The 21998-nt window shown below is 53.0% G+C and overlaps 8 protein-coding genes across 8 annotated transcripts; 4 read left to right on the forward strand and 4 right to left on the reverse strand.

The window, feature by feature from the left end:
* Positions 1–1208: 1208 nt before the first annotated feature.
* HER10_EVM0010911 (uncharacterized protein) lies at positions 1209–4477 on the reverse strand. The gene is made up of 5 exons (XM_035483135.1): positions 3636–4477; positions 3467–3538; positions 2805–3365; positions 2197–2744; positions 1209–2126 (listed from the first exon to the last, which is right to left on the reverse strand). Exons 1-5 carry the CDS (start codon positions 3710–3712, stop codon positions 1330–1332), a joined length of 2055 nt encoding a protein of 684 aa, XP_035333303.1. The 5' UTR covers positions 3713–4477; the 3' UTR covers positions 1209–1329.
* A 47-nt stretch (positions 4478–4524) lies between these two features.
* On the reverse strand, positions 4525–6185 carry HER10_EVM0011442 (uncharacterized protein). Its single transcript, XM_035480875.1, has 2 exons — positions 5053–6185; positions 4525–4996 (listed from the first exon to the last, which is right to left on the reverse strand). The coding sequence occupies exons 1-2, from the start codon at positions 6007–6009 to the stop codon at positions 4613–4615; spliced, it is 1341 nt and encodes a 446-aa protein (XP_035333383.1). The 5' UTR covers positions 6010–6185; the 3' UTR covers positions 4525–4612.
* A 176-nt stretch (positions 6186–6361) lies between these two features.
* HER10_EVM0010332 (splicing factor 3B subunit 10) lies at positions 6362–6863 on the forward strand. Its single transcript, XM_035479795.1, has 3 exons — positions 6362–6400; positions 6456–6662; positions 6718–6863. The coding sequence occupies exons 1-3, from the start codon at positions 6398–6400 to the stop codon at positions 6760–6762; spliced, it is 255 nt and encodes an 84-aa protein (XP_035333231.1). The 5' UTR covers positions 6362–6397; the 3' UTR covers positions 6763–6863.
* A 151-nt stretch (positions 6864–7014) lies between these two features.
* Positions 7015–8241, reverse strand: HER10_EVM0010483 (MAGE family protein; the record flags this gene model as incomplete). The annotated part of the gene is made up of 4 exons (XM_035479941.1): positions 8069–8241; positions 7805–8015; positions 7618–7749; positions 7015–7562 (listed from the first exon to the last, which is right to left on the reverse strand). Exons 1-4 carry the CDS (start codon positions 8096–8098, stop codon positions 7015–7017), a joined length of 921 nt encoding a protein of 306 aa, XP_035333251.1. The 5' UTR covers positions 8099–8241.
* Positions 8242–8403: 162 nt separating this feature from the next.
* On the forward strand, positions 8404–11325 carry HER10_EVM0005581 (uncharacterized protein). Its single transcript, XM_035475190.1, has 3 exons — positions 8404–9410; positions 9459–9721; positions 9774–11325. The coding sequence occupies exons 1-3, from the start codon at positions 8447–8449 to the stop codon at positions 11232–11234; spliced, it is 2688 nt and encodes an 895-aa protein (XP_035332650.1). The 5' UTR covers positions 8404–8446; the 3' UTR covers positions 11235–11325.
* A 484-nt stretch (positions 11326–11809) lies between these two features.
* HER10_EVM0008703 (translation elongation factor EF-1 alpha) lies at positions 11810–14087 on the reverse strand. The gene is made up of 4 exons (XM_035478215.1): positions 13532–14087; positions 13339–13473; positions 12140–13212; positions 11810–12077 (listed from the first exon to the last, which is right to left on the reverse strand). Exons 1-4 carry the CDS (start codon positions 13668–13670, stop codon positions 12042–12044), a joined length of 1383 nt encoding a protein of 460 aa, XP_035333029.1. The 5' UTR covers positions 13671–14087; the 3' UTR covers positions 11810–12041.
* A 3777-nt stretch (positions 14088–17864) lies between these two features.
* On the forward strand, positions 17865–18927 carry HER10_EVM0011499 (uncharacterized protein; the record flags this gene model as incomplete). Its single annotated transcript, XM_035480931.1, is given in 2 exon segments — positions 17865–18903; positions 18920–18927. The coding sequence occupies 2 exon segments, from the start codon at positions 18375–18377 to the stop codon at positions 18925–18927; spliced, it is 537 nt and encodes a 178-aa protein (XP_035333388.1). The 5' UTR covers positions 17865–18374.
* A 2498-nt stretch (positions 18928–21425) lies between these two features.
* On the forward strand, positions 21426–21989 carry HER10_EVM0005334 (uncharacterized protein; the record flags this gene model as incomplete). Its single annotated transcript, XM_035474955.1, has 1 exon — positions 21426–21989. One exon carries the CDS (start codon positions 21426–21428, stop codon positions 21987–21989), a length of 564 nt encoding a protein of 187 aa, XP_035332611.1.
* Positions 21990–21998: the final 9 nt, after the last annotated feature.

Consider the following 21998-nt stretch of genomic DNA (forward strand, 5'->3'; position numbering starts at 1 on the left):
ATGGAAGGAGTGTGCTCCTTGTCCAATCTCCAAGCCGTTGTTTCCGAGTGAGCTGCTGTGAGGTGTCTATGTGTGTGCATGTGCTCTTAGTCTTCTCATGTGGGTTTGAAATACAAGGTCTAAACGCCCGTTCGCAGCATCTCGCTTTGTTGGCTTCGTGATATTCGTTGTAAGCGTGAGACGAATACGGACGGGATCACGGGCAGTGAACGAACGCTAAGCCTTTGTTTTCTTAGTGGAGAGCTTTGTCCCTCGATCCTCCTAACTTGATATTATCTATATGCAGACACGTAATGCTGTGGAGAACAGACTTTGCTATAAGCTGGGTGCGTTATGACATCCCATATCTAATAGACGAGGTTAACACTTACTATACCCGAACATGGTGGTAACATATCAGCTCAGTGCCTCTTCTAAGGGGCAGGGAGCCTGATGTCCAGCCGTCAGACATTACTCATCTGTGTTTTGCTACTCGGGACATAAGGGAGGCCATTCTATTGCTATACATAGACCAAAGAAGCGAGTTTCTAAAGAGGAGCTACGATACCAACAGTCTAATTATCCTCCCCGTTATCTATTCTTCTATTGTTCTTCTCGTTATCCATAGTTCTACTTCTCAAAGTCCTATTGTTCTCTACGTTACCTATAGTCTAATTACTCTCCCCGTTATCTAAAGTCCTATTTTCTCCCTATTTCCTATAGTCCTTTCACTAGCCTTGTTATCTACAGTCCTATCGTTCGCCATTATGCACAGCTTTGTTAGTAGTATGAGACGAATACGGGCGGGGTCACGGGAAATGAACGAACAACGAGCCTTTATCTCTCTGGCCGAGAGTCGTCTCTCTTTCCTTTCTTTACTCCGACCACTAACATAGGTTGGGCGCGCCGTCCTTGGCTCATCATCAACAACATCAGAGCCTAAACATCAGAGCCTACTGCCCTTGTTATGTGGGCAGCACTGGTCGCTTGCCTTTAATCGCGGTCGTGGCACGCTTTTTATACTCCGCAATAAGCAGACAGCAGCTATCTTGTTGTTGTTTCGATCTCGAGACGTAGCCGACAATGGACATGTCAATGAGGAAAAAGGAGTAAGATGATGCCGGAATGTCAGAAAATAAGAGGGATGATATTCTTCTACCAGATTGAAACACATGATGCCGAATTCATCCACGCCACTAATGCGGATTATGTGATGAAGCCGAAACATCGCCCGCCAAATAATAAGAAGAGACCTAAATCTAAACGCCATTCAAGAGCAATAGGTTCGCTGCCGCTGCTCAAAATGACCCGGATGACATAAAGCGCCAAATGCTGCAGACCAAACCAATCTCACCCGCTACCACTAGGAGAAGGGCCAAGGTTCATGGCCCCTTGAAACGAAGGATCGAGGCTCATCGTCGGATCTTGTGCCTGGCCCAGATCAAACCCGGGCGTAGCAGCACCAGCCATACCATCAGGCCAGTTCATAGTCATCGTCGCCCACAGGTCATGATAGACAGGCTGCCCGTTCACCATCGCAGGCGTCCCATTCGTCGCGGGAGAGACCAACCCATGCGTCCCGTCCCTACTCAGATCCTGATCCCAAATCGGGAAGTACTGATCCAGACTCCCATCAAACATCGGACACCCGCGGATCGTTCGCGGCAGCTTATTCACCGGGGTCTCGATATTCGCGACGCGAGCCTCGTACTTGCGCTTGACGACGGCAAAGACAACCTTCCCCGCAGACAGGACGTCCATGGTGCTCTTGGTCGCGGGCGTCAGCGTCGGCGCCTCGCTGTTGGCGCACAGGCGGGCGAGGTACGAGTCGAACTGCAGCTGCTCGCGGGCGCGGGCATGGTCCCACTCCGGGCAGAGCGGCATGGGGAAGGAGAGGCGGATGGCGAGGATGACGGCCTGGATGAAGCGGCCCCAGTCGATGGAGCTGAGCTCGACGAAGGCGGCGGCGGGGAGGTTGGTCATGAAGTCGAGGAGGGTGCGGAGGAGGGTGAGGCACTTGTCGAGGCGGTGGGCTGGGATCGGGGGGCCGAGGTCGCTGTCGCCTATTTTTGCTGTTGAGCGGAGGGTGTAGACTGGGCCGGCGAGGAGGAACATTTCGGTGAATAGGTTGGCTAGTGTGAGGGAGTCTGGGGCCGGGTTGAGTTAGTATGAGGAGGAGTGTGTGTTTGTCGGATGGGTGGGAGAATGGAGACTGACTGATGTCGCCGAGGCTGCTTGGTATCCTGCCTTGCCACTCCCTCAGCTGGCTCTCGAGCCCGAGAAACATGAAGTGAACCTGCTGCTTCGCCTGATCTCCCTGCGGTATACTCTTTGCGATGGCAGCCGATTCCTCGGTGATGTGAACCAGCCTAGCCAGCCACGCGAGCGTGTGATCGCCCTTGAGCGCAGAATTGTGCTCGAGAAGATCGCAGCAGGTGGCCGTCCACGATGTGTAGTCGAGGGCCAGGATCGCCATCTTGGCCCAGGCCATTGCGAATCTAGCATCGGTCAGAGTCGTGCGGCGGAAATACTGCAGGAAGGGCAGTACGTGCGCTGACACCAGGTAGTAGCAGGACACGTAGGCACGAATGCCGTCCATTTGATCTGGCGCAGAGGACGATGACGAGGCCGTCCCGCCGCCGCCGGCAGGTGAGCCTGCGCCTTGGCTAGGTGGATGGTTCAGCTCGAGATCGTGGAGGATCTCGGCTGCCATGCGGACGTATTGGAAGGCTTGTTTGTTCTTTGGCCGGAGGTGGAACGGGTACCTGAATTGTGTAAGGGGGTGTTTGCCTCAAAGAGGGATCAGTCAGTTATGGAAAGCTCACCATGCCGTATAGATGAGCAACCCTTGGAGGAGCTCTAGCGTCCGCTCACCACCAGCCACAAACTTGAGACCCAGAATCTTGCGGAACTCTTCGTCGTAGAGAGTGTGGCCCTGCAATGCACTGGTAGCAGACGCCGTCGAGAGGATGGCGAGAAGCATGAACGGTTTCGTCTTTGAAAGTGAAGTGACTGTGGCATCGGGCGGGAGTGCCACACAGGGGAAATGCTTGAGCATGACGCGGAAAGTTGATAGCAGCTTTTCTGCTGAGTCTAGGTTGAACTGCGGTTTGAGACCGAAGCTCGAGACCGAGACGGACGGGCCCGAGGATGGTGGGGACGAGATGGACGAGTGGGGACCGCTACCGGAGCCGGCGTCGAGGCCGAACATCATGTCGATGGATTCTAGGTCGGACTCTGGTGGTAGAAACTCGTCCACGTACTTGTCGTGGCGGGCGGCGAGGCTTTCGAGGTCGTCTGGCTCTTCCACTTGGGGCATTTCAAAGTCGATGCTGAACGTCTTTGAGGGCCCCGGTGGGGGAGGTGGTCTGGGTGCGTCTTGGTTTCTGTAGCATGTGAGTATGGTTGGCGAGGCGGTAAACTCATCTGAAGCTGAGAAATCGCACAATAGCAGGCAATGGATACAAAGAGAGTGACGAGAGCTTACTGCTTAGATTGCCGTGGACGACGAGTCCTTGGACCGGTGCGGAAGATACATTCTCTCTTGAAGTCGAGACATCTGGATTGTTCGGGCGGTTGGTGAGCATACGGATGAATCGACTTATACGCCGGGGCAGCTCGGGGGAGTACTGCCCGGGACTAAGGTTGCCACACACAACAAACCTTCGACATATTCCCAGCTGCACGCTGGTTTGGCACTTGACCTTGGCCGCCCTGCACGCTTCACAGGCATTGGTCACTCTCTGCCGCGGGTTGGCGCCGGCGTCAGGATCGGTACCGGGCTCCATGATGTGTTGGCGACACGGAGTGACGGATCGGGGTGTATGGGGGGTGCTCGGGTATTCGGCCCGGAACGAGTGAAGTGACTAAATAGGCAAACAAGTGCCGAAGATGTTTGCAGAGAAGCTTGGCGGGGAGTGAGAGAGATGAAGAGAAAGCGACTGATGCCTTCCCGTATCTGGACGAGCTGGGAGAGTAAAGTTTAGATCCACTGCCTGCGAAGCTACACCGAGCAAAGGGAATGATGGTGGAGCTGAGATGAATGAGAGCGTTGTCTGAGCAGCTCAGAGCTCAGCTTGCGCCTTGGACGTCTAGCAGGTGAGCGAATGGGGGTAGGAAGTGAGTTGTGTGTAATTCCACAAGAACCATAACATCCGGCACATTGGGAAGTTCGCGGGGCAGAGAGACATGGGTTGAGGAAAAGAGCGGCGAATGAGTCGAACGAGTCCTCCGGCGACGTTCGGATGTTGTTGATTGGCCGGTGCCTTGGGGTAGTTGCATGCGTCAGGCTTAGGCGGCTCCGCTCTTAGGGCGGATTCCAGGGGTCTTTTGGAGTCTTTACCGAACCTAACCAGCTCTAGGTGCTTGAATGGTGGTGGCTGTGGCTTTGGCCTTGGTGCTGACGATAAGTTCCGAACCACTTCGGAGTCTTGGAGTGGCAGTGTGTCTTTCTGAAACGTCACCATGAGCCTCGTTAAACCACACTCTCATACACTCATCCGAGTTGGGGATTTTAGTGGAATCAGTTATTGTTATTTGAATGTGATGGAATTGAAGTGAGCTGACCTCACGGACAAGATTCGCCTCGTCAACTGTCGTGCTGTCTATTGAGAGCTTTCAAAGGAGACATGCCTTAGCGCTGTAAATCCTTGATATCAGGGTTGTTCCCCTTGAAGACGCGATCAAACGCGTCGTCAAGGCGCCACACGAATTTGGAGATATCGTTGACGTGATACTTGGTCTTCTCATCATTGTCGTAGACCAAGTGCTCCCCCTGAGTGCCAAGGTCGATACCGAGTCCCTTCCAATTCGGGATGTGAACTCCCTCTCGATGGGCTTGGAAATCCGAGCTGGCGCAGCGAGAAGAACAGTACACTATACTCTGTCCAAGCTGTTCCGCGCATTCTTCGCAGATCACAGGCCCCTCGCCACTACCGCCCATCTCCTCGTCCTCCTCCTTGAGCTGGATACATCCCTTCCCTGCCGCACAGCCGTGCGCCGTGTTCACGTGCTCATCCTGTAGCATCTGTTAGCCTACCAACGTAGTCGCTGCAGTGATGGAGAATGGCTTACATATGCCTCGTCGTAACACTTCTCCGAGTCGAAGACTGTCCTCTTAGTGAGGCTCAGCTCGGCAAAGATCAAACACAAAGGGCACGCGATGACCTCCGATGACACCTTGCCGGAGCAAGCGAGGCATGGCGGGAGATCGTACAGTTCCTTGTTGACTTGCGGTCCCTGAGGCGGGGGCTGCTGCCGCTTCTGAGCTTTCAGGAGCTTATCCTGCTCATGTGCCGCTTGCGCCCTCTTAAGCTCGTTCAGTGTCCGCTTGTGCCGGTCCATATTCCCAGCAGCGTTGGACCTTGCCGACTTGTCGGCCTGCATGGCCCCCATCACTTCGTCAATGGACGATCCGGACCGCAGCTTCTCAACGTACTTGCTGCATGATGCTGGGATCTCACCCGAGCTCGGGTCGCGGAAGAAGACGTCAATGAGGACATCAGTCGCCTTCTCTGGCGGAAGGTCGTCGAATTTCGGTGCCAATTCCTCCAAACCCGGAGAATTGTTGCCCCCTTTGCCGACGACTTTTCGGACATCCTCAATGAGAACAGTGGTGGGTTTTTGCTCGTCCTCCAATGCAGCCTGGAATTCCTCCTTGCCAATCGACGCCTCGGCGATCTGCCCTGCGACCGATTTAGGTAGAGTCTCGCGGTAGTGCCTTTGCTTCTCCTTATCGATCCGAGCCTCGATAGACTTGAGGTCTTCTGTAAAGTCTTTCAGCTTGGCGAATAAGCCGTCGAGATCACTCAGAAAGGCCTTGTTGTCGGAGAACCACTCATCCTTGGAATCGGCATATCTACTTCTCATCGTCTCCACAACCTCCCCGTAACAGTCTTTGCAGTGCGCAACGTGGGCCTTGCTGTGCCCCTCCGCGCACTTGGCCTTCAACTTTTCGATGGATTCGGCCTCATTTCCCTGCTGTTTTCGCTTGGTCTGCAAGACCCTCTGCTGGATCTGGCTCTTGCTCATCTTGGCTTTGTTCCTGTGGTTGTCGTAGGCAACGAAAGATGTTGGCGGAGAGAAGAGTATCTGAGGATTTCGTCCTCTCAAGAGTGATGCTTCAATGAGAGTAGGAGATAATACTAATGAGATGCAATATCCTCCGTTTGATGAAGTCCCTTTGTTTATGTTGAGATGTAAGGTAGTTGAAGGAGACTGAGAAGTCCGTGGTTGAGTTGGAAAGGAGTGGGTCTTCAAGGTGAAGGCAGCTCAAGCGCGCACGTCCCTTCCAGCCAGCTTCATTCGGTGAGCGTCTGCCGAGCTTCAGCCGGCGCATCCATGGAAGACAGTCCAGTGCGTTGAGGCTTTGCAATCTTGTAAACACCATCCACCTTCTTCTTCAGCAACACAAGACAACATGGTATGTTGACATTCCCGTTGAAACTCGAGAACCATCTAACAGGATCCATGTATAGGCCGACAAACTCCGCAACCAGCAAGAACTCGAGCGCCTCCAGGCCAAGTACGTTGGCACCGGACACCCCGATACGACAAGTTGGGAGTGGAAGACCAATATCTACCGCGACACCTACTCATCCATCGCCGGCCACCCCCCTATGCTGTCGTACATGGCGTTGGCTGAGAATGAGCCCACACAGCTTCTGCGCGCGAGGTTAATCAGGGTATGTTGAAGCCCAACTCTGGATGGTTGAAAACGCGCGTGCTGACTGCTCACAGAAAATGATGCAACCTGCTGGTCCACCACCACAACGCGAAGATTAACGACCAGCGACGACTGTAGGGGCATGGTTGTTGAAGACAGATACATGGATTACAAGGGCACTGGCGTTGGGGATAATGTGTTTAGGAATTAGTAATTGAGGGCTAGACACCCTCAGAAATCCATTTGCCAATTTTGGCTGCTCATGAACGCATACGCTCGGAATGCTTGCTGCTACTTGGGTATCCCGTTCCACCGAAATCTGCCTCACTAATCGTATACCTCCTCAGTGTCTCGCACGCCGCTACACTACCTCAATGCGAGGGCCCAGCTTCGGCCTGTGACATATCCACATCGCCATCGCCATCCTCAGCCGGGCGAATCCCAAAACTCGCCCCAATCTTCTTCTCCAGTTCCGCATCAGCCTGATCGGCCCAGACAGAACGCACCATGCCCGCCGCCCCCTCGGCACCAATCTCTTCGAGCCCACGCGGGCCAATGAGCCACGTAATGTCCTCGCTGCCGTCCTGCGCCTGCGTCCCCGCGTTCTTCTGCACCTTGCGCACGACGTAGCCCTGCGTCTGCATGCGCTTCAGCACGTCCTCCGTCTTCTCCACCGCCACGTTCGCCTCGGCGTTGAGGCGGTTCAGGTACCGCCGTAGCTTCTGCTCCGACAGCTCGCCGCCGCTGAGGAAGATGATGGTCACGATCATAGTGTAGAAGCCCACGTACGATGCTTCGGCGTCGGTGCTCGGTGCTTTCGAGGGGGCGAGGATGGTCGGGGAGCGGTATTGGGAGGGGAGGGTCGAGGATAGGACGTAGACGCCTGAGCTGGTTTTTGCTTGGGAGCCGGACTTTAATGCTGCGCGGTGTTAGCGGGGGATGCCAGGTGACGTCGTGCCGTAGGTGACACTTGCCTTGTCGCTTCTCCGCCATTGTGAACTTTTCCCTCACTGCGAGTTCTCGTAGCTCCATGCCCCAGACGAGGCGGAGCTGTTGTTGCGCTAGGTCGAATACTTTCCTAAAGGCTCTACCCTGGTCTCCAAGCACTGAAGCGACCGTCAGTAATGTTCACAGTGCTACAAGCCCATCGTATCTCCGTACCTCTCTCCTTGATACCATCTCGACGGATAGGTGTCCGAGAAAACTCGCAGGCCAGCGCATATCGCACCAGTTTCTTGGCGAGCTGATCTTCCGCGCTCGCTTCCGCGTCCACAGCACCATGCTCGGAACCCTCTTCTTCTTCTGCGGACTCATCATTATTGCGCCTCTGTCTCGGGTGTCTGGGTTCCTCGTCTGAGTCTTCGTCATCGACCTGGGTGCTGTTAGTCTCTGGTGCGAGCCTTGAAGATTTAGCGCGGGGCATACTGGTCGTCTCCGTCTTTGTGAGGGAGGCATGGTGGTTCTGTATGAAGGGAAGAATTGTGCTTCAATGCTGGAGTTTTGACTTCAAAGATCGGAATTTTGCGATTGACATGCAGTCAAAACTCAAAGCGCAGGCTGTTCGACTGTACTGGTAGCTAAAGTTCGGTGAACTTGCAGTCCGACGCGACGGGACGCGCTCTTCGCGGTGCCACTTTAGGCCCTTCACATCTGCAGGTTCGCGCAGCGTTATCTTATCTCTTATCTTATCGCACCCAGCTCCCGTCGCAAAAATTTGGGAGCTCTGGTCTGAGTGACATGGTTGTATGTTCGCAAAGGCATGTGAATGCTCATACAGCGTTATTCTGCGTTTCTTTCTTTCAAATGATTTCGCGAGCAGTGTTTGCTCGTGGTGTATGCCTGCGATGCCAATTACGAATCCTCGACCGACCGAGAGCTCATAGCTCACTCCGAATCGCCCCTTTTCGAACCCATCTCCTCGAGCGACGGACGTATAGTTCCGAATCAGCATGGGAACGCCTTACCAGAATTTCAGAAGGGAGGGATGAAGAACCGCCAAGCAGCCAGGTGCCCGAGAAGGAAGTCTCGTCTACGAAAGAACAGCCTTGTCAGGCGTCGCCTAAAACAGTAGAAGGAGATGGCGCATCGATCGAAACCAAGCCGGAAGCTCCCACCTTGTCCCGTGGGCCAACGAAGCGAAGCAGCCCTCTCTTAACAAGATACTACATCGGCGAAGACCCCCAAGACCGCCCCTCAAGGCGCCGCGTTGGCAATCGTAGTGTGTACCTGCAGTCTGAGGCACTGGACGTTGATATGCTTGGAGAAAAGGCACAAGCGATCGTCATGCGCGACATGAGACGCAGCCACCGGGACATCAAGCAATTGCCCGTTGAAGAGCTCATTCCCGAGGCGTTCGACATCAGCCAAAGCCTAGCATCTGAAGATAAGGATCTGACGATGGAGGAGGCGCTATCAAACCTCGAAGAGCTCCGGCCCTCCGACCCCATTGTCTCGTACGATGACTTTTATACACTGCTGGATGTCCTCATCAATGGCTTCACAGTTGCCCAGCTCAGGGCATATGTAAGCCGTGCGAACGCGAGGGCTGCTGTCACGCCCAAGGAGAAGACGAAGCAGCTCTACGATTCTGTAGAAGTGTTGACGCCCTGGACCCCCGTGGCAAGCGTCGAAATCGACGGCTCAGCCAAGGAGAGACTGGGATTGACTCTCATGCTGGAGGCCTGGCGCTTGACCATGAGGGAGATTGTCGACGGCCAAGGCTATTTGAGTGGGCGGATTGATGAGCGGTTCTTTGCCCTGCTTACGAGTGAGTAATGCGACCCAGCTACAGCGGTGCTGTCTAACATGCAAATAGATCAAGAACAGCGACTGGATGCCATCAGGGAGACCTATCTTAGTCCAGGCGAAACGATTGACATCTCGGATTCGATATTAAAGATCAACGCCACCAAGGCCAAGACGCAGGCAATTCTTCAGAGGCTGGACGAAGCTTCCAAGGCCATCATCGTGAAGAACTTCAAAGCCGATTGGCTTGCTAATAGCGAGGTCGACGGCAAGTTACTCTGGAACTTGGGCCAGCTCACCAATACTTTCATCGACCGTAAAAAGCGTAAAGAGGTGCGTCTAACTCATTGTATTGCGGTTATGGCCACGACTAATAGCCGAGCAGATTGAGGTGTCGTGGATCAAACACGGAAACACTGAAGTTGCCTTCGGCGAACAGGTAGACCAAGATGAAACTGGTGAACAGCTGGGCCATATTGTTCAGCGTCTGCTACACTCTGCCCTCTTCCCGAGAGAACAGTCCATAACTCTGAAACATGAGTCCAATGTGAAGAAGGCAAGACTTGTTGCCGAGCCTCGCGGCAACGAGAAGCTTTCGTGGAAGGAGAGGCTTACACAGTGGTCTCGATGGGTGAAGCAAGCCGGCCGAGAAAATTCCACCGACAAGGCGTTCACCATCACGGAAGGCGACATTCTGCCTTTACCTCTGACCACCGAGGCCCCGGCTCTGGATTCAGATGCTGCTTGGAGCAAGCCGTACGTCTCGACAACCGCTTCTTTTGGCCAGATACTCCACAAGTACGACGAAGGAAGCTTCACAATCGCCAAGGCAGCCAAAACCCAGAACCACATCTTCTCACCTAGCTCTCCGCCTCCCGCAGGTCTCACACCCATCGTGGAGTCAGTCACCTCTGCGAACCCGGAAAGCCCCATCATAACCACCCTCCTCCTTTACTTCCGACCTCACCCCTCCATGGCCAAGGAAACAGCCCACGACCTTCCCGACCTCCTCGAACTCCACCTGACCGTTCCAGACGACCTACCCGAAGGCCCCCTGGCGTGGGACGCCACTCCCAAGCGCCTCGTCGCCACCCTCAGTCAGACCTTTACCGATGTCGCGTACCCCTCCGAACCCGTCGACCTGCGGCTCTCGCAGCCGTTGGTGTCAACCATGTCACCAGAGGCCCTCGATACGTCTGCTTTCCGCGAGTACATTGAGGCCGCGAAGCTGGACCTCCTCGAAGGACGCCTGCGCCCGCCGCCCGAGGTCGAGCTATCGGGTCTTCCCTCCACCAAGGACGACGGCAGCGTTTCCGGGCCCGTAAAGTACATGTTTGCCGGTCTCGAGATGCGTCGGACTCTTGAGGTGGGTTACGAGGGACACAAGATTCAGTTGGCGAGTATCGAGGCCGGTCTTCACGGCGGTCGCCGCTCTCAAATGAACTTTGAAGCTGTGCCACCGCCTGCCGATGCGAATCTGTCAAAATACGAACAGAAGGCCTACGCGACGAAGTACCTCGACATTGCAGAGGACTTTGTGAGAGGAGGTGTTGTGAAGTGGATCGGAGAGAGGGATCTTGCGAGAGAATTCAAGGAAGTTGAAGGCACGACGGCGGCGGCAGTCGAGGAGATTGAGGTCGCGGAGGCTGGGGAGGAGCAGACTGTTGGAGAGAGTGAGCTTGATGTTCCCGCGGAGCAGCTAGAAGCACCTGAGGGGACAGTGGCAGAGGAGGGGAAAGCTGAGACTCCTGTGGACGACAACGTCGAAGCGCCGGCCGACGAGGACGTTGAGAATGAGACTTCTGTGGACGGCGAGGCTGAGACGCCAAAGAAGGATGACTTGTAAAATCATGTACCAAATAATTGTAGATCAACTGTACCATCACTGATGTATCAAAGCCTTAATCACTTGATGCTGATATGACCGAAAAAGGGGCGGTTCACTGAGGACGTTGTGAGGGGAGTCTTTGATGAAGGTGAATGTGCGAATGCCTTCCTTTCTACGTATGAGCGCTTAGCTTTGGGAGGGAGAAGATCGCCTTGGAACTCTTCCGTCAGCCTAATTACTTACTATTACCCAGTCAAGGCATCACACGAGAGCGTTACGACTCAGATCAAATACAGACTATGTGCTGAAGCCTTCAATGCTATCATGAAACAGGCAAGGTCCATATTTTGGTCCACAGCCTCACGGGGGCACGTGTAGAGATAAAACGAAAGCCTCGGGACCGAACTGCCGTACTTGGGCTTAGTAGACTGTGGACAGCCTCACTAGCACTGCGACAGGATAAGGGTTTGCCAGGATCAATCAGGCGTACTTTAACAGCAGCATTAGACTCGTATCTGAGCAGCGACTAGTTGGGAGTGGAAATATTACATCACGAGGACATCATGTCACAGCATTTTGGAACGTTGTTTTTTAACTTGGGAATCACTTCTAGGACTCTATTTTTGTGCTACTAGGCACGTATCATGAGAAGCTTTTTTGACGTAGAATCATCCGGTCCAACCTTCCTCTCGATATTCGTGCTGTCCGCCATATCATAATGTCCTCATGCCACGCAAAGGGAATTCGTAAAGCCGTAGAAGTGAGTGAGCCACAGCGGTGAGGCCGTGGGCGAACTCAGCAACCAACCCTGGTGAGTTAGATCGCTTATTTCTTGCCAGCCTTGGCAGCGGACTTGGTGACCTGGTGATGAAGGTGTTAGTTGATGAAGAGACATTAAAGTGAGATGAGTTGGATGAACGTACCTTGCCAGCGTTGCCAGCGGACTTCTCGACGGACTTGATGACACCGACGGCGACGGTCTGGCGCATGTCACGGACGGCGAAACGTCCCAGAGGGGGGTAGTCGGTGAAGGCCTCAACGCACATGGGCTTGGAGGGAACCATCTTGACGATGGCGGCGTCACCAGACTTGATGAACTTGGGGTTGTTCTCAACAGACTTGCCGGTACGTCTGTCAATCTTCTCGAGGATCTCGGAGAACTTGCAGGCAATGTGGGCAGTGTGGCAGTCGAGAACCGGGGCGTATCCAGCACCGACCTGACCGGGGTGGTTAAGGACGATGACCTGGGCGTTGAAGGAAGCGGCACCCATGGGGGGGTCGTTCTTGGAGTCACCGGCGACGTTGCCACGGCGGATATCCTTGACGGAGACGTTCTTCACGTTGAAACCAACGTTGTCACCGGGGAGACCCTCAGTAAGCTGCTCGTGGTGCATCTCGACGGACTTGACTTCAGTGGTGACGTTGGCAGGGGCGAAGGTGACGACCATGCCGGGCTTGAGGACACCAGTCTCGATACGGCCGACGGGCACTGTTCCAATACCACCGATCTTGTAGACATCCTGGAGGGGAAGACGGAGGGGCTTGTCGGTGGGACGCTTGGGGGTGTCGATGGCGTCAATGGCCTCGAGAAGGGTCTTGCCGGTGGACTTGCCAGCCTTGGTCTCCTTCTCCCAGCCCTTGTACCAGGGAGCGTTGGTGGTGGGGGCAAGCATGTTGTCGCCGTGGAAGCCGGAGATGGGGACGAAGGCAACGGTCTTGGGGTTGTAGCCGACCTTCTTGATGAAACCGGAGGTCTCCTTGATGATCTCCTCGTAACGGGCCTCGGACCACTTGGTGGTGTCCATCTTGTTGATGGCGACGATGAGCTGCTTGACACCGAGGGTGTAGGCGAGCAGAGCGTGCTCACGGGTCTGGCCATCCTTGGAGATACCAGCCTCGAACTCACCAACACCGGCAGCGATAATGAGAATAGCGCAGTCGGCCTGGGAGGTACCGGTAATCATGTTCTTGATGAAGTCACGGTGACCGGGAGCGTCTGTGGTAAATCGGTCAGCAAAAATTCGAAAAAATTGTTTTTGATCGCTCTTTTTCCCCCAGTGAAAGCACGAAGCAGGAGCAGCTCTGAAGCTTTCCGGAAGGTGAAAGTAGTGAGATTACGTACCAATAACGGTGACATAGTACTTGGGAGTCTCGAACTTCCAGAGGGCAATGTCGATGGTGATACCACGCTCACGCTCGGCCTTGAGCTTGTCAAGAACCCACGCGTACTTGAAAGAGCCCTTACCCAACTCAGCGGCTGCGTTCAAATTAGTTACTAGTTCAGCGTGATAGAGTGGTGATGGAAGTATGCTTACCCTCCTTCTCGAACTTCTCGATGGTACGCTTGTCGATACCACCGCACTGGTAGATCAAGTGACCAGTGGTGGTCGACTTGCCGGAATCGACGTGGCCGATAACGACGACGTTGATGTGGTTCTTCTCTTCCTTACCCATTTTGGCGGTGGGATGTGATCGAGTTGTGTGTTTGAAAGGTAAAAGCTGGGTGAGGTTGACAAGTCAGTGATGAGATTCCGATGAGCAAGAGCCAAGTGTGGTAAAATAAATACTTACTGCACAGGTGATCCGTAAATTTGGATTCGGTATGTACGACGAAGAGCAGAAGAAGGAGGGAAAAGCTTTGCTTTGGTGGGCGAGCGAGGCTTTTGTATGTTTGTGAGTGGAAAAGTTGGGTGGTGGAGTGGGAGTGTGAGAGGGTCGAAGTGGGTTGAGTAGAGGTGGGAGGGGGAGTGGGCTAGTCCGCCAAAGTCTGCAGGGATGGAAAGGCAGGAAGGTGGGGTCAAAGGCTCTTGCCTGAACGAATTGCCCTAAGGTAGAATTTTTCACTCACAGGCTCAGTTTTTTTGTGGTTGGTTGGGTGGTTGTTGTTTATTCCAGGTGTAGATGGCTTCTTAGCAGATCGTGGCTCACGGACAAGTAGCGCATTGTACCTTGGTTCAGTCTCGCCACGGCACGAACTAAGCGGGGCCGCTCCAGGCAGGTACGTATCGTATCACCCCTCCTTTAGCCTCTCCTTCCTGCGCCTAAGGCATGCGACGGGCGGTAAAGCTCATCGTCGCTATCCATGATTATACCGTTCCAGCTGCCTAGACGATTTCTGTTGCTCATTCCTATCAACGAAATCACTATTACCGACTTTGATTCATTGTCTCAAGACTTCACAAGAGCATATTCTACGTTGATTCAGCTCTTGTTGCGGCAGCAGGAGTTGAGGCAACAGGATGGATGGCATGTTGATGTCACAGGTAAGGGGGCATGGAGGGGCACTCTGCAGCTCTCACCGCGCTCTCTGTGTCGCGGGGGGCGCTGCAAACGATCCTGGCCTGTCGACCCCACCGTGGAAGCTCCAGGCCTCACTGCTGCAGATCCCAGTGATGTCAATTCGTCGAATCGCCAGCCCAGCTAAAGTAATGAACAATAACAAACGCATTCATCACGATCAAATTTTCCCTCGGGCACTAGCTAGCCGCCTTCTTTTTGGGAAGGCAAGGAGGGGCAATATGGACCTGCCTGAGTCTTTCCCCTCGTTGTCGGGCCACTTCATCTTTTTTTTCATCGTCGGAGTCCACCTTGAGGCAGACCATCGGCCGCGTCTCAAGTGAGAGGTGCCTCTCTCTTTTCGTCCCATCCACACGCATACCTCACCGGCCAGACACAGACAGACACACAGCGCCGTTTGGCACACACACAAAAATTTTCATCAGAGGGAGCGCTTTGTTCCGAGTGACCTCGATCTACTTTGCCAACGATAAGACATCCACAGCTTCGAACTCTGCGGTCTGCCCCTCCACCCCGCCCAATCCCTGTCAGACACACAAGGTAGGTTGCCGCGCAGCCCAACCTGGGCCCCTCCTTGCCCCTCGACGAAGCCCAGGTTTTTTTTTTTCTCTCTCTTGGACCGTCAGACCGTCAGAGTGTGTGCCCAACCCATTCGTTCGGCATGAGTCACGTATCTGGCAGTTTTCCCTCTGGAGACTGGCACAGCTACAGCCTTCTCCTGCATACCTTTTTGGTGACACAGGTGCTTGGGGCCCCTCCTCGTAGCATTTTGGTTTGGGGCCGTGGTCGCCGTCGCCGTCGCCATGGTCCATCCCACCTCAAGACCAAGGCTCCTCCGTGAGGCTAGTCCTTGTTTGCCTTTGGTTTCCGTAGGAATTATCGACCATCGAGGGGCATTGGAAATCCTCCTTGTGTTGCTTATTCTTTCATCGGTCAAGGGGATGCCAACCCAAGCGGGTCCATATTATCGTCCTCTCTCTCACAAACTGTCGGTGCATTAACTCCGAAAAGAATTGTGGCTGATGCGGCTTTCTGACGGGGTGCGGGGTTGGAAAAAATCTGATCTCAGAAAGAGAAGAGGCAAAAAAAAAAAAGTGTCCAGACATGGGTGTCCGACAGATCCTGGCCTCCAGGGTGACGTGCAGGTGAAAGGTACCTAAAGTCCTAAACAACCCGTTCTAAGCGCCTGCGCCGCCCGTCAAGGGACAATTATCCTCATCCTCTCGCGTTCTCCCAGAGCGAGATTTCCCAGACGGCTAGGTAGTATCGCGGCTGCATGCATATTTGCCATCGCGTTGGCATCTCTCTCCCGAAATAAAGTGAGAATCTATCGGGCGTCCGGCCAGATTTCGCAGCAGCAGCAGCATAAACGGACAACGCGGTGCAGTGACACGTAGGAGGGGGCCACGGAGAGGGGCGCCAGGACCAAACAAGACCAAGACGAGTGCGACCGCCCGCCCCAGCCCATGCGCAAGACCCCTCCCTCACACGAAGCGCCGCCGAGCCACAAAGAGAAAAAAAAAAAAAACGAGAGCAGAATGAGGGGTATTCCATGCCATGCCCCTCCATGTTTTTTTTGCGCTTGCGATAAGAGGGGCTCAACTCCGAGACAGAAAAAAATCTAGTGTCACGTGATGAATCTCTTCCATCCTTCATGAATGTTGTTTAAACCAGCCCATATCCCATGCCAGGTTGGCTAGGTTGATGAGCATTGCTGTTACGGCGACCGCTGGCCATTTTTCAAAATTTCCTAATTGGGAACAGAAACGACGGCGGTGGCGACGGGCGGCGTCGGAAACCGCCGGCCCCACCAGGCCGGAGAGCAAGTCACATGACCGCCCTCAACGTCATCCGACGAAGACCCGCGGGGCAGGCGACGACACTTCGCCAGCGAGTCGCAAGGTATCTCGCGGGTTTGAAAATCGCTCTAATACGAAGATCACTTCTATCCCACTTCCATTGGACTAACATGACAGGAATTGACTTGGCAAGTTTGGGACGAATCGAGGAACAACGATTTCGAAGCAGTCTGTCCCAAGCGATACTATTAAGCTCTGATCCTATCGATAACTCCCTACAGAGCTTTGCTGGACATCGAAGATCTTTCCTATAGCCGACTTTCTTCGGTTCTCCGAATACGACGTTCTGCCTCTGCCACTCGTATGTCTACTCCATCGAGGGCAAGCTGAAAAACGAACGTGCCACGTCGACCGATCTCGAGACCTCACGAGATGATACATAACAATATCACGTGGTTTGCATTCTTGGGGTGTTCAGATCCGCGAGTGGCTGTACCGGCTGTACCTTCTGCTTTTATTGCGAGAAAGCTTTCCAGGCATGAAGTCATGTCGGAACCATAAAGAGTTGGTATACCATTCGAGGACATCTACCCCTTACTTTCACGCGCAAATGCTGCCGTGGGCTATACTTCAATGCTCTCCCGTTTCCGCCACGCTTGCGTAGCAGGACTAGCCTGGGATGAGCTCAAATTATTGGAAGACATAAGGGGAGAGATTTGGCGTCGGAAGATCAGGGGATGGAGTGTAGATGCAAGAGATGGAGTTTTCCAGTTCATAGGATTGCAGATGAAAGACGAAAGGACGTGTTACATTTTTTGGACTTTATCTCCCCCCTCAGCACAGCCAACCGAAATACTTATGAGAGCTCCCAACCAGACTTTTGCCCCTACCTAGAGTCTCTCGCACAGCTCCTGTCTGACCCGTTCACCATCTTGTCAGGACAGGGACTCATGCGGGTTAGCAAGTAACCGCTTCCTCCGCCTACTACCATACTTCAGAAGCTAGACAAAACCGTGAGGACTTCAGCAAAACTAACAGCTTCTTCAGGAATCAAACCGAATTCTCCAGCGGGTTCCAGTCTCCAGTGATTACGTACAACGCATTCAGGCGTGCTGAAAGTAGCCATTGGAGATTAATCAGTCGGCAGAACTGCTCTGACGTATGACAGGCAGAGCACTTGTTTACGGATTCTACCTGAGGTCCAATCCATGAGCATAACTACACCGTTGTTATTTTTTTGCGCTAAGTACTCGTGTCCAGTCGAATCGGTACCAGCTGCCTAAGGTCTTGGCATCGAGCACTATCAATCGATTGTATCGTGCTATCCAGGCTAATCAGACTGTTCTATAAGTACATGGTAATACACCTCATCAAAGCTTCATCTGAAAGAAACTTCCCCGTCTGCAATTTGAACCTGCTAACGGAAGAAGCAGTCTGAGATGACGGCTCTAGGCTCTCTCAAGCCGTACTTGAACCATTGGCGGATGCTTCAAGGGTCTTGTACATTGTTATCGGCTCGCTAGTCCAGTCTGCATAGCCATGAACGACTAGTGGAGCTCAGTCTACCTTGAAATGTAACATCGTGAACCATCTTCTTGTGGATAATACAATGTTGACGTTTGACAAAGTCGTCACACCCAACAGAGTCGTTCAAGGGAAGTGCTTTGGAAAGAATGCTTCGATGGCTGCTGCCTCTGGTGTTCTAGCAGAAGCAAGAGGCAGGAGGTGGACGCAGATACTTCGTTGTTCCTGACTAGTGACATATCAAGAGTACTGGTAGGAAAGCGCCTCTTTGCTTAACGTCACTTCCAGTGCTGAACTTGAATCTCTCTGGAAAGAACTGCAGCGCATCCAATCCCCAGTAGATCCATATCCACGAAACAACAACACATCCAACGACGGCACGTATTCTACCTGTAAACAACATTATCTCTGCCTACCCGCATCTTCCAATTCCCAAACGGCTTTACATTTAGGCTGATTGCATACGATCACGCGATACTGGAGGCTTTTCAACAATTCTCCCCGGAACGCACCAAGCAATACTTTGTCTCACACGACCATGGGGTTCCCCTGGGGTATCGTTGTGGTCCTGAAGCGCGACTGGACTCCCGTCAGTCGGATTCGCAAAAGGTACGACTTTGACGGCTCAGGTCGCCTATTCTTTCCAGAACTCATCGTTATGCGCAAAGACACCATTGCCTGGCTTCCAAAACAAGAACCCTTCCGGAAACCCGGCGACTATCGCGAATGGGTCTGCATCGCACTCTATTACCCGTCTCTACCGGTTCTCTTGGATGCAAATGGAAGCGGGAGTATTCACTGGGACTCATTGGAGGACTACGAACACCCGTATGATGAGCGCCTAGTAGAAATTCCGGTCTCTTATCTCAGCGCTGAAGTCTTTATTCTTCGAGATTTTGTGCCTAGAGTGCCCGAATACGATGCTCTAGCTGCCCGATATCCTCCTGGAGAAGTAGGAATCTTCTTGAAGGGCGACATGGCCACGCACGAGGACTTCTCCATGCACCCTCCCATGATTCTCACGGTCCGTGGCGCAGGCTGGACTGTCGATGGACAGAGAAGACACTGTCTTATTCCTTATAGCCTTGTGAGGTATGGGCTGCCACCCGAACCAAAAAACCGAGCCTTTGGCCCAAAGCTTTGATCTCACCCCGAAATGTTTGGAACTGGGGATGGTATCAGTCTGCGTCTGTTTTAGTAAGCTGTGCTCTCGGGCTGATGAATCAGATCAGCAAGCTAACGGCGATAGAGTCGGTAATTACTGCATGTTCTATGGGATGTTCAAGGGGCAGGAGAAGCGAAGTTGTAACAAAACATTCGCAGGCCAGGCAGGGAGTTGCTCTTATAGCTTCCGTAGCAGGATGTATCAACAGAATCCTAGGCTTCGAGGGTCTCTCATTCTGCAGTACTAGTTTGGGGTATAGTTGCAATCCCCAGGAAATCATGACCAGTGAGACTGCACTTCCCTGCAAGACATGATTAAGCCATGTTGTATGATTCTCAGATCTAAATATCAAGGGCGTTTGCAATGCGTTAAAAGCCTGGCCAAAGTGTCTCTGTTTCGTAGGACGCTGCTGCCTTTCTCTACTCTTCTGCGAGTGGCGGTTAAAGGCGATAGCCGGGAGCAGCTTTGACGAAGCTAACATCGAAGTCAGCCGGACCTCACTCAGGGTCCTTGTTGCCTTACATCCAGGCTTCGACCGACCTCTGATCGCAAGGCAACAACGGACTTTCCACACGTGACACCCTACCTCCACCACCTTCAATGGAATACACACAGAAAGAAGCCTTTATAGCCCCCCTCAAACCCATTCCCGTCACCAGCCAGCAGGCGCCCGTCTAGGCCGACGGGTCAGGTCAAACTGGCTGGGTGGTGGAGTGGTTCAAGGTCGATAATCAATTATACGCCAACCAGCCTACTCGACGACAGGCTTAGCGAGTACCCGGGTTCGAATCCCAGCATGAGCACCAAGAGATGTAGCCACACCGGTGGTGAACTCTTTTTTTCATGGTCTTTGATGATAATTTTCCTTCTTGTTTGCATGATGAAACAGCTTTCTTTCATCTGTCGAGACTCTCAAGGCAACGTAAGTGAGACTGACTCTCCTCTATATCGAACTGTCTGTCAGGCAACTGCAGAGCTCCTCTCGTGACTACTGGATCAGAGCTCCCCAAAGTCAGATCTGGTTCTCATCCCCTACGTCTTTCTAAACCAATGACACTACAATCATTCACAAGCGCTCTCCTCTCATGTTCACTACCACACGTTAAAGATGTGGTATTAGCCGCCTCCCGAATCAACTCCTATCGAGAAGCACCTCGGTAGCATCTTGAATATCCCTCCCCGGGTAGCTAGCTGTACAGCTCAAAGAAGAATGGACCGGATTTAATGACAGGTTCGCCTCCCTCTTCCACCCAACCACAAAGCCCTTCGTCGCCTTGCCTCAGACACCACGGCCCTTGTCGCCCTGAACCAGAAGCCGTAAGGCCCATTTGACAACCCTCGCTTATCATAATCCAGCCTTTTCAGCAGACCGAGACCAGTCTCGCCTACATGCTCCACGAGGTAGACGCGGATATCGACGTCCCGGCCCGATTCCCCCGTATTGGTGTTCGGATCGTCAAGGATTATGGACCCGGTGTTCCGCGTTCTGACACCATGACGCCCATCTCGCCTAAGGCTAGCACAAAGACCAGGATCAATACCACGCAGGCTGAGAAGGAGTCTTTCATGCCGGCGACATGGCTGTTTGTGACCACTTTGTCATCGACGTGCCCGATGTCATCATGGTCAAGAAGCTTCACATTAGCACCGGTAAGCATTGGGGCTATAGGGCTTCTGGTATCGAGCAAGCTATTCCTCGCGACTTTGTCGAGTATGGCTTGCAGATAGCCGGCCCTATAGCTGTAAAGAACTAGTTCAATGCTTGGTTGTGCGTCAGTGTTGACATTCTCGGGAAGTGATATTGATTCTTGGACATGGGTAGGGTTTACTTTTGACATAGACTGTTAGATTTTACCATTGCTTGATCTACAGTCCGAGACTCAACCAGAGCCAGGACTGAGAGAGGAAGCTGCGCTGGATTGGGAGCAACCAAAAGCCTTTCGGAGTGATTAAGAAGCGTACACGTGTACAATACGGATGGGGAGTAAGATAGATATCCTTCACTAAGGGTTTCCTGCTGAATACTACACCTACCCATCTCTGGAATATACATCTTGATGTGGTCTCCGTCTCCTTCCTAATTCTGAAAACCTGTCTTATTTTTCATTTCGAACCTTCCCCACGCAACTTTTCGAGCAACACTTTGGTATTATCGGGGCCCCAAGAAGATTTTGACTTCCTTCCTTCACATCCATCGCACTGGGCAGTATAAAAGGACATCTCTTTTTAAATTGTCAACTTTCTAAATATCCCGCCCACTTCCCTCGGCGAACAAAGTTCTCTTGCCAAAAACAGCAACTGCGAAAGAACCAGTCTGCCTTCCCAGTACTTTCGAACAGGTAAATTTGCAGCTGCTTTATTCCGTCTTCAAAGTCTAACCAGCCTGCAGCCACATCAAATCGAAGGCGAACATCGACTGTCATCATGGCTACCGAGAGAACCGTTGCCGTCCAGTTGAAGGAGGACTGGACAATGGAAAAGGCATCGCTTGCCTTCCTCTTCCACCCGAGCACCCATCTCTTTCGAGAGGTCAAGAAGAACACATTTGCGTGGCTCCATGTCAGCGAAGAGTTCGACGGACACTATGGCAACGAATGGGCTACCATCACGCCCCTCACCATGACGCCTAATGGCCTCAGCGATATGTTTCCTGGTGGTCAATCTAAGATCGATGTTCCATGCCGGATTCTTCGGGTCGGACTCCGAGTTCTCAAGGATTGGACAGAGGACGATGCCAACTATCTCAAGGCCGCGACGTTCTCGAATCACCCCATGTCACCCTTTTACGAGGATGAAATGCTAGTTGGGGAGTGGTTTAACATCGGTGTTCCGGAATTGATCATAGTGAAGAAAGTCGGCCGCAATTTTACGCCTTCGGAAGACGCTTACTTCATTCATCGCGACTATGTGGACTTCGGTTACGAGAAGGCGGATGTGAAGGGCAATATGCACGGCATGATCAAGCCAGGCGGATTATTTTTAGGTTAGATCCTGACC

Source organism: Colletotrichum scovillei (genome assembly GCF_011075155.1).
Source record: "Colletotrichum scovillei strain TJNH1 chromosome Unknown Contig00006, whole genome shotgun sequence".
NCBI lineage: Eukaryota > Fungi > Ascomycota > Sordariomycetes > Glomerellales > Glomerellaceae > Colletotrichum > Colletotrichum scovillei.

Coding starts and splice junctions, on each gene's coding strand:
- HER10_EVM0010332 (XM_035479795.1), top strand. Junction 6,663..6,717: donor TGCGCGCGAGGTTAATCAGG/GTATGTTGAAGC, acceptor GACTGCTCACAG/AAAATGATGCAACCTGCTGG.
- HER10_EVM0005581 (XM_035475190.1), top strand. CDS start 8,447: ATGATTTCGCGAGCAGTGTTTGCTCGTGGTGTATGCCTGCGATGCCAA. Junction 9,411..9,458: donor GTTCTTTGCCCTGCTTACGA/GTGAGTAATGCG, acceptor ACATGCAAATAG/ATCAAGAACAGCGACTGGAT. Junction 9,722..9,773: donor ACCGTAAAAAGCGTAAAGAG/GTGCGTCTAACT, acceptor ATAGCCGAGCAG/ATTGAGGTGTCGTGGATCAA.
- HER10_EVM0011442 (XM_035480875.1), bottom strand. CDS start 6,009: ATGAGCAAGAGCCAGATCCAGCAGAGGGTCTTGCAGACCAAGCGAAAA. Junction 4,997..5,052: donor AGTGTTACGACGAGGCATAT/GTAAGCCATTCT, acceptor CAGATGCTACAG/GATGAGCACGTGAACACGGC.
- HER10_EVM0008703 (XM_035478215.1), bottom strand. CDS start 13,670: ATGGGTAAGGAAGAGAAGAACCACATCAACGTCGTCGTTATCGGCCAC. Junction 13,474..13,531: donor CGAGAAGTTCGAGAAGGAGG/GTAAGCATACTT, acceptor ATTTGAACGCAG/CCGCTGAGTTGGGTAAGGGC. Junction 12,078..12,139: donor CCGCTGGCAACGCTGGCAAG/GTACGTTCATCC, acceptor CTTCATCACCAG/GTCACCAAGTCCGCTGCCAA.
- HER10_EVM0010911 (XM_035483135.1), bottom strand. CDS start 3,712: ATGCCTGTGAAGCGTGCAGGGCGGCCAAGGTCAAGTGCCAAACCAGCG. Junction 2,745..2,804: donor TTGCTCATCTATACGGCATG/GTGAGCTTTCCA, acceptor TACACAATTCAG/GTACCCGTTCCACCTCCGGC. Junction 2,127..2,196: donor AAGCAGCCTCGGCGACATCA/GTCAGTCTCCAT, acceptor ACCCGGCCCCAG/ACTCCCTCACACTAGCCAAC.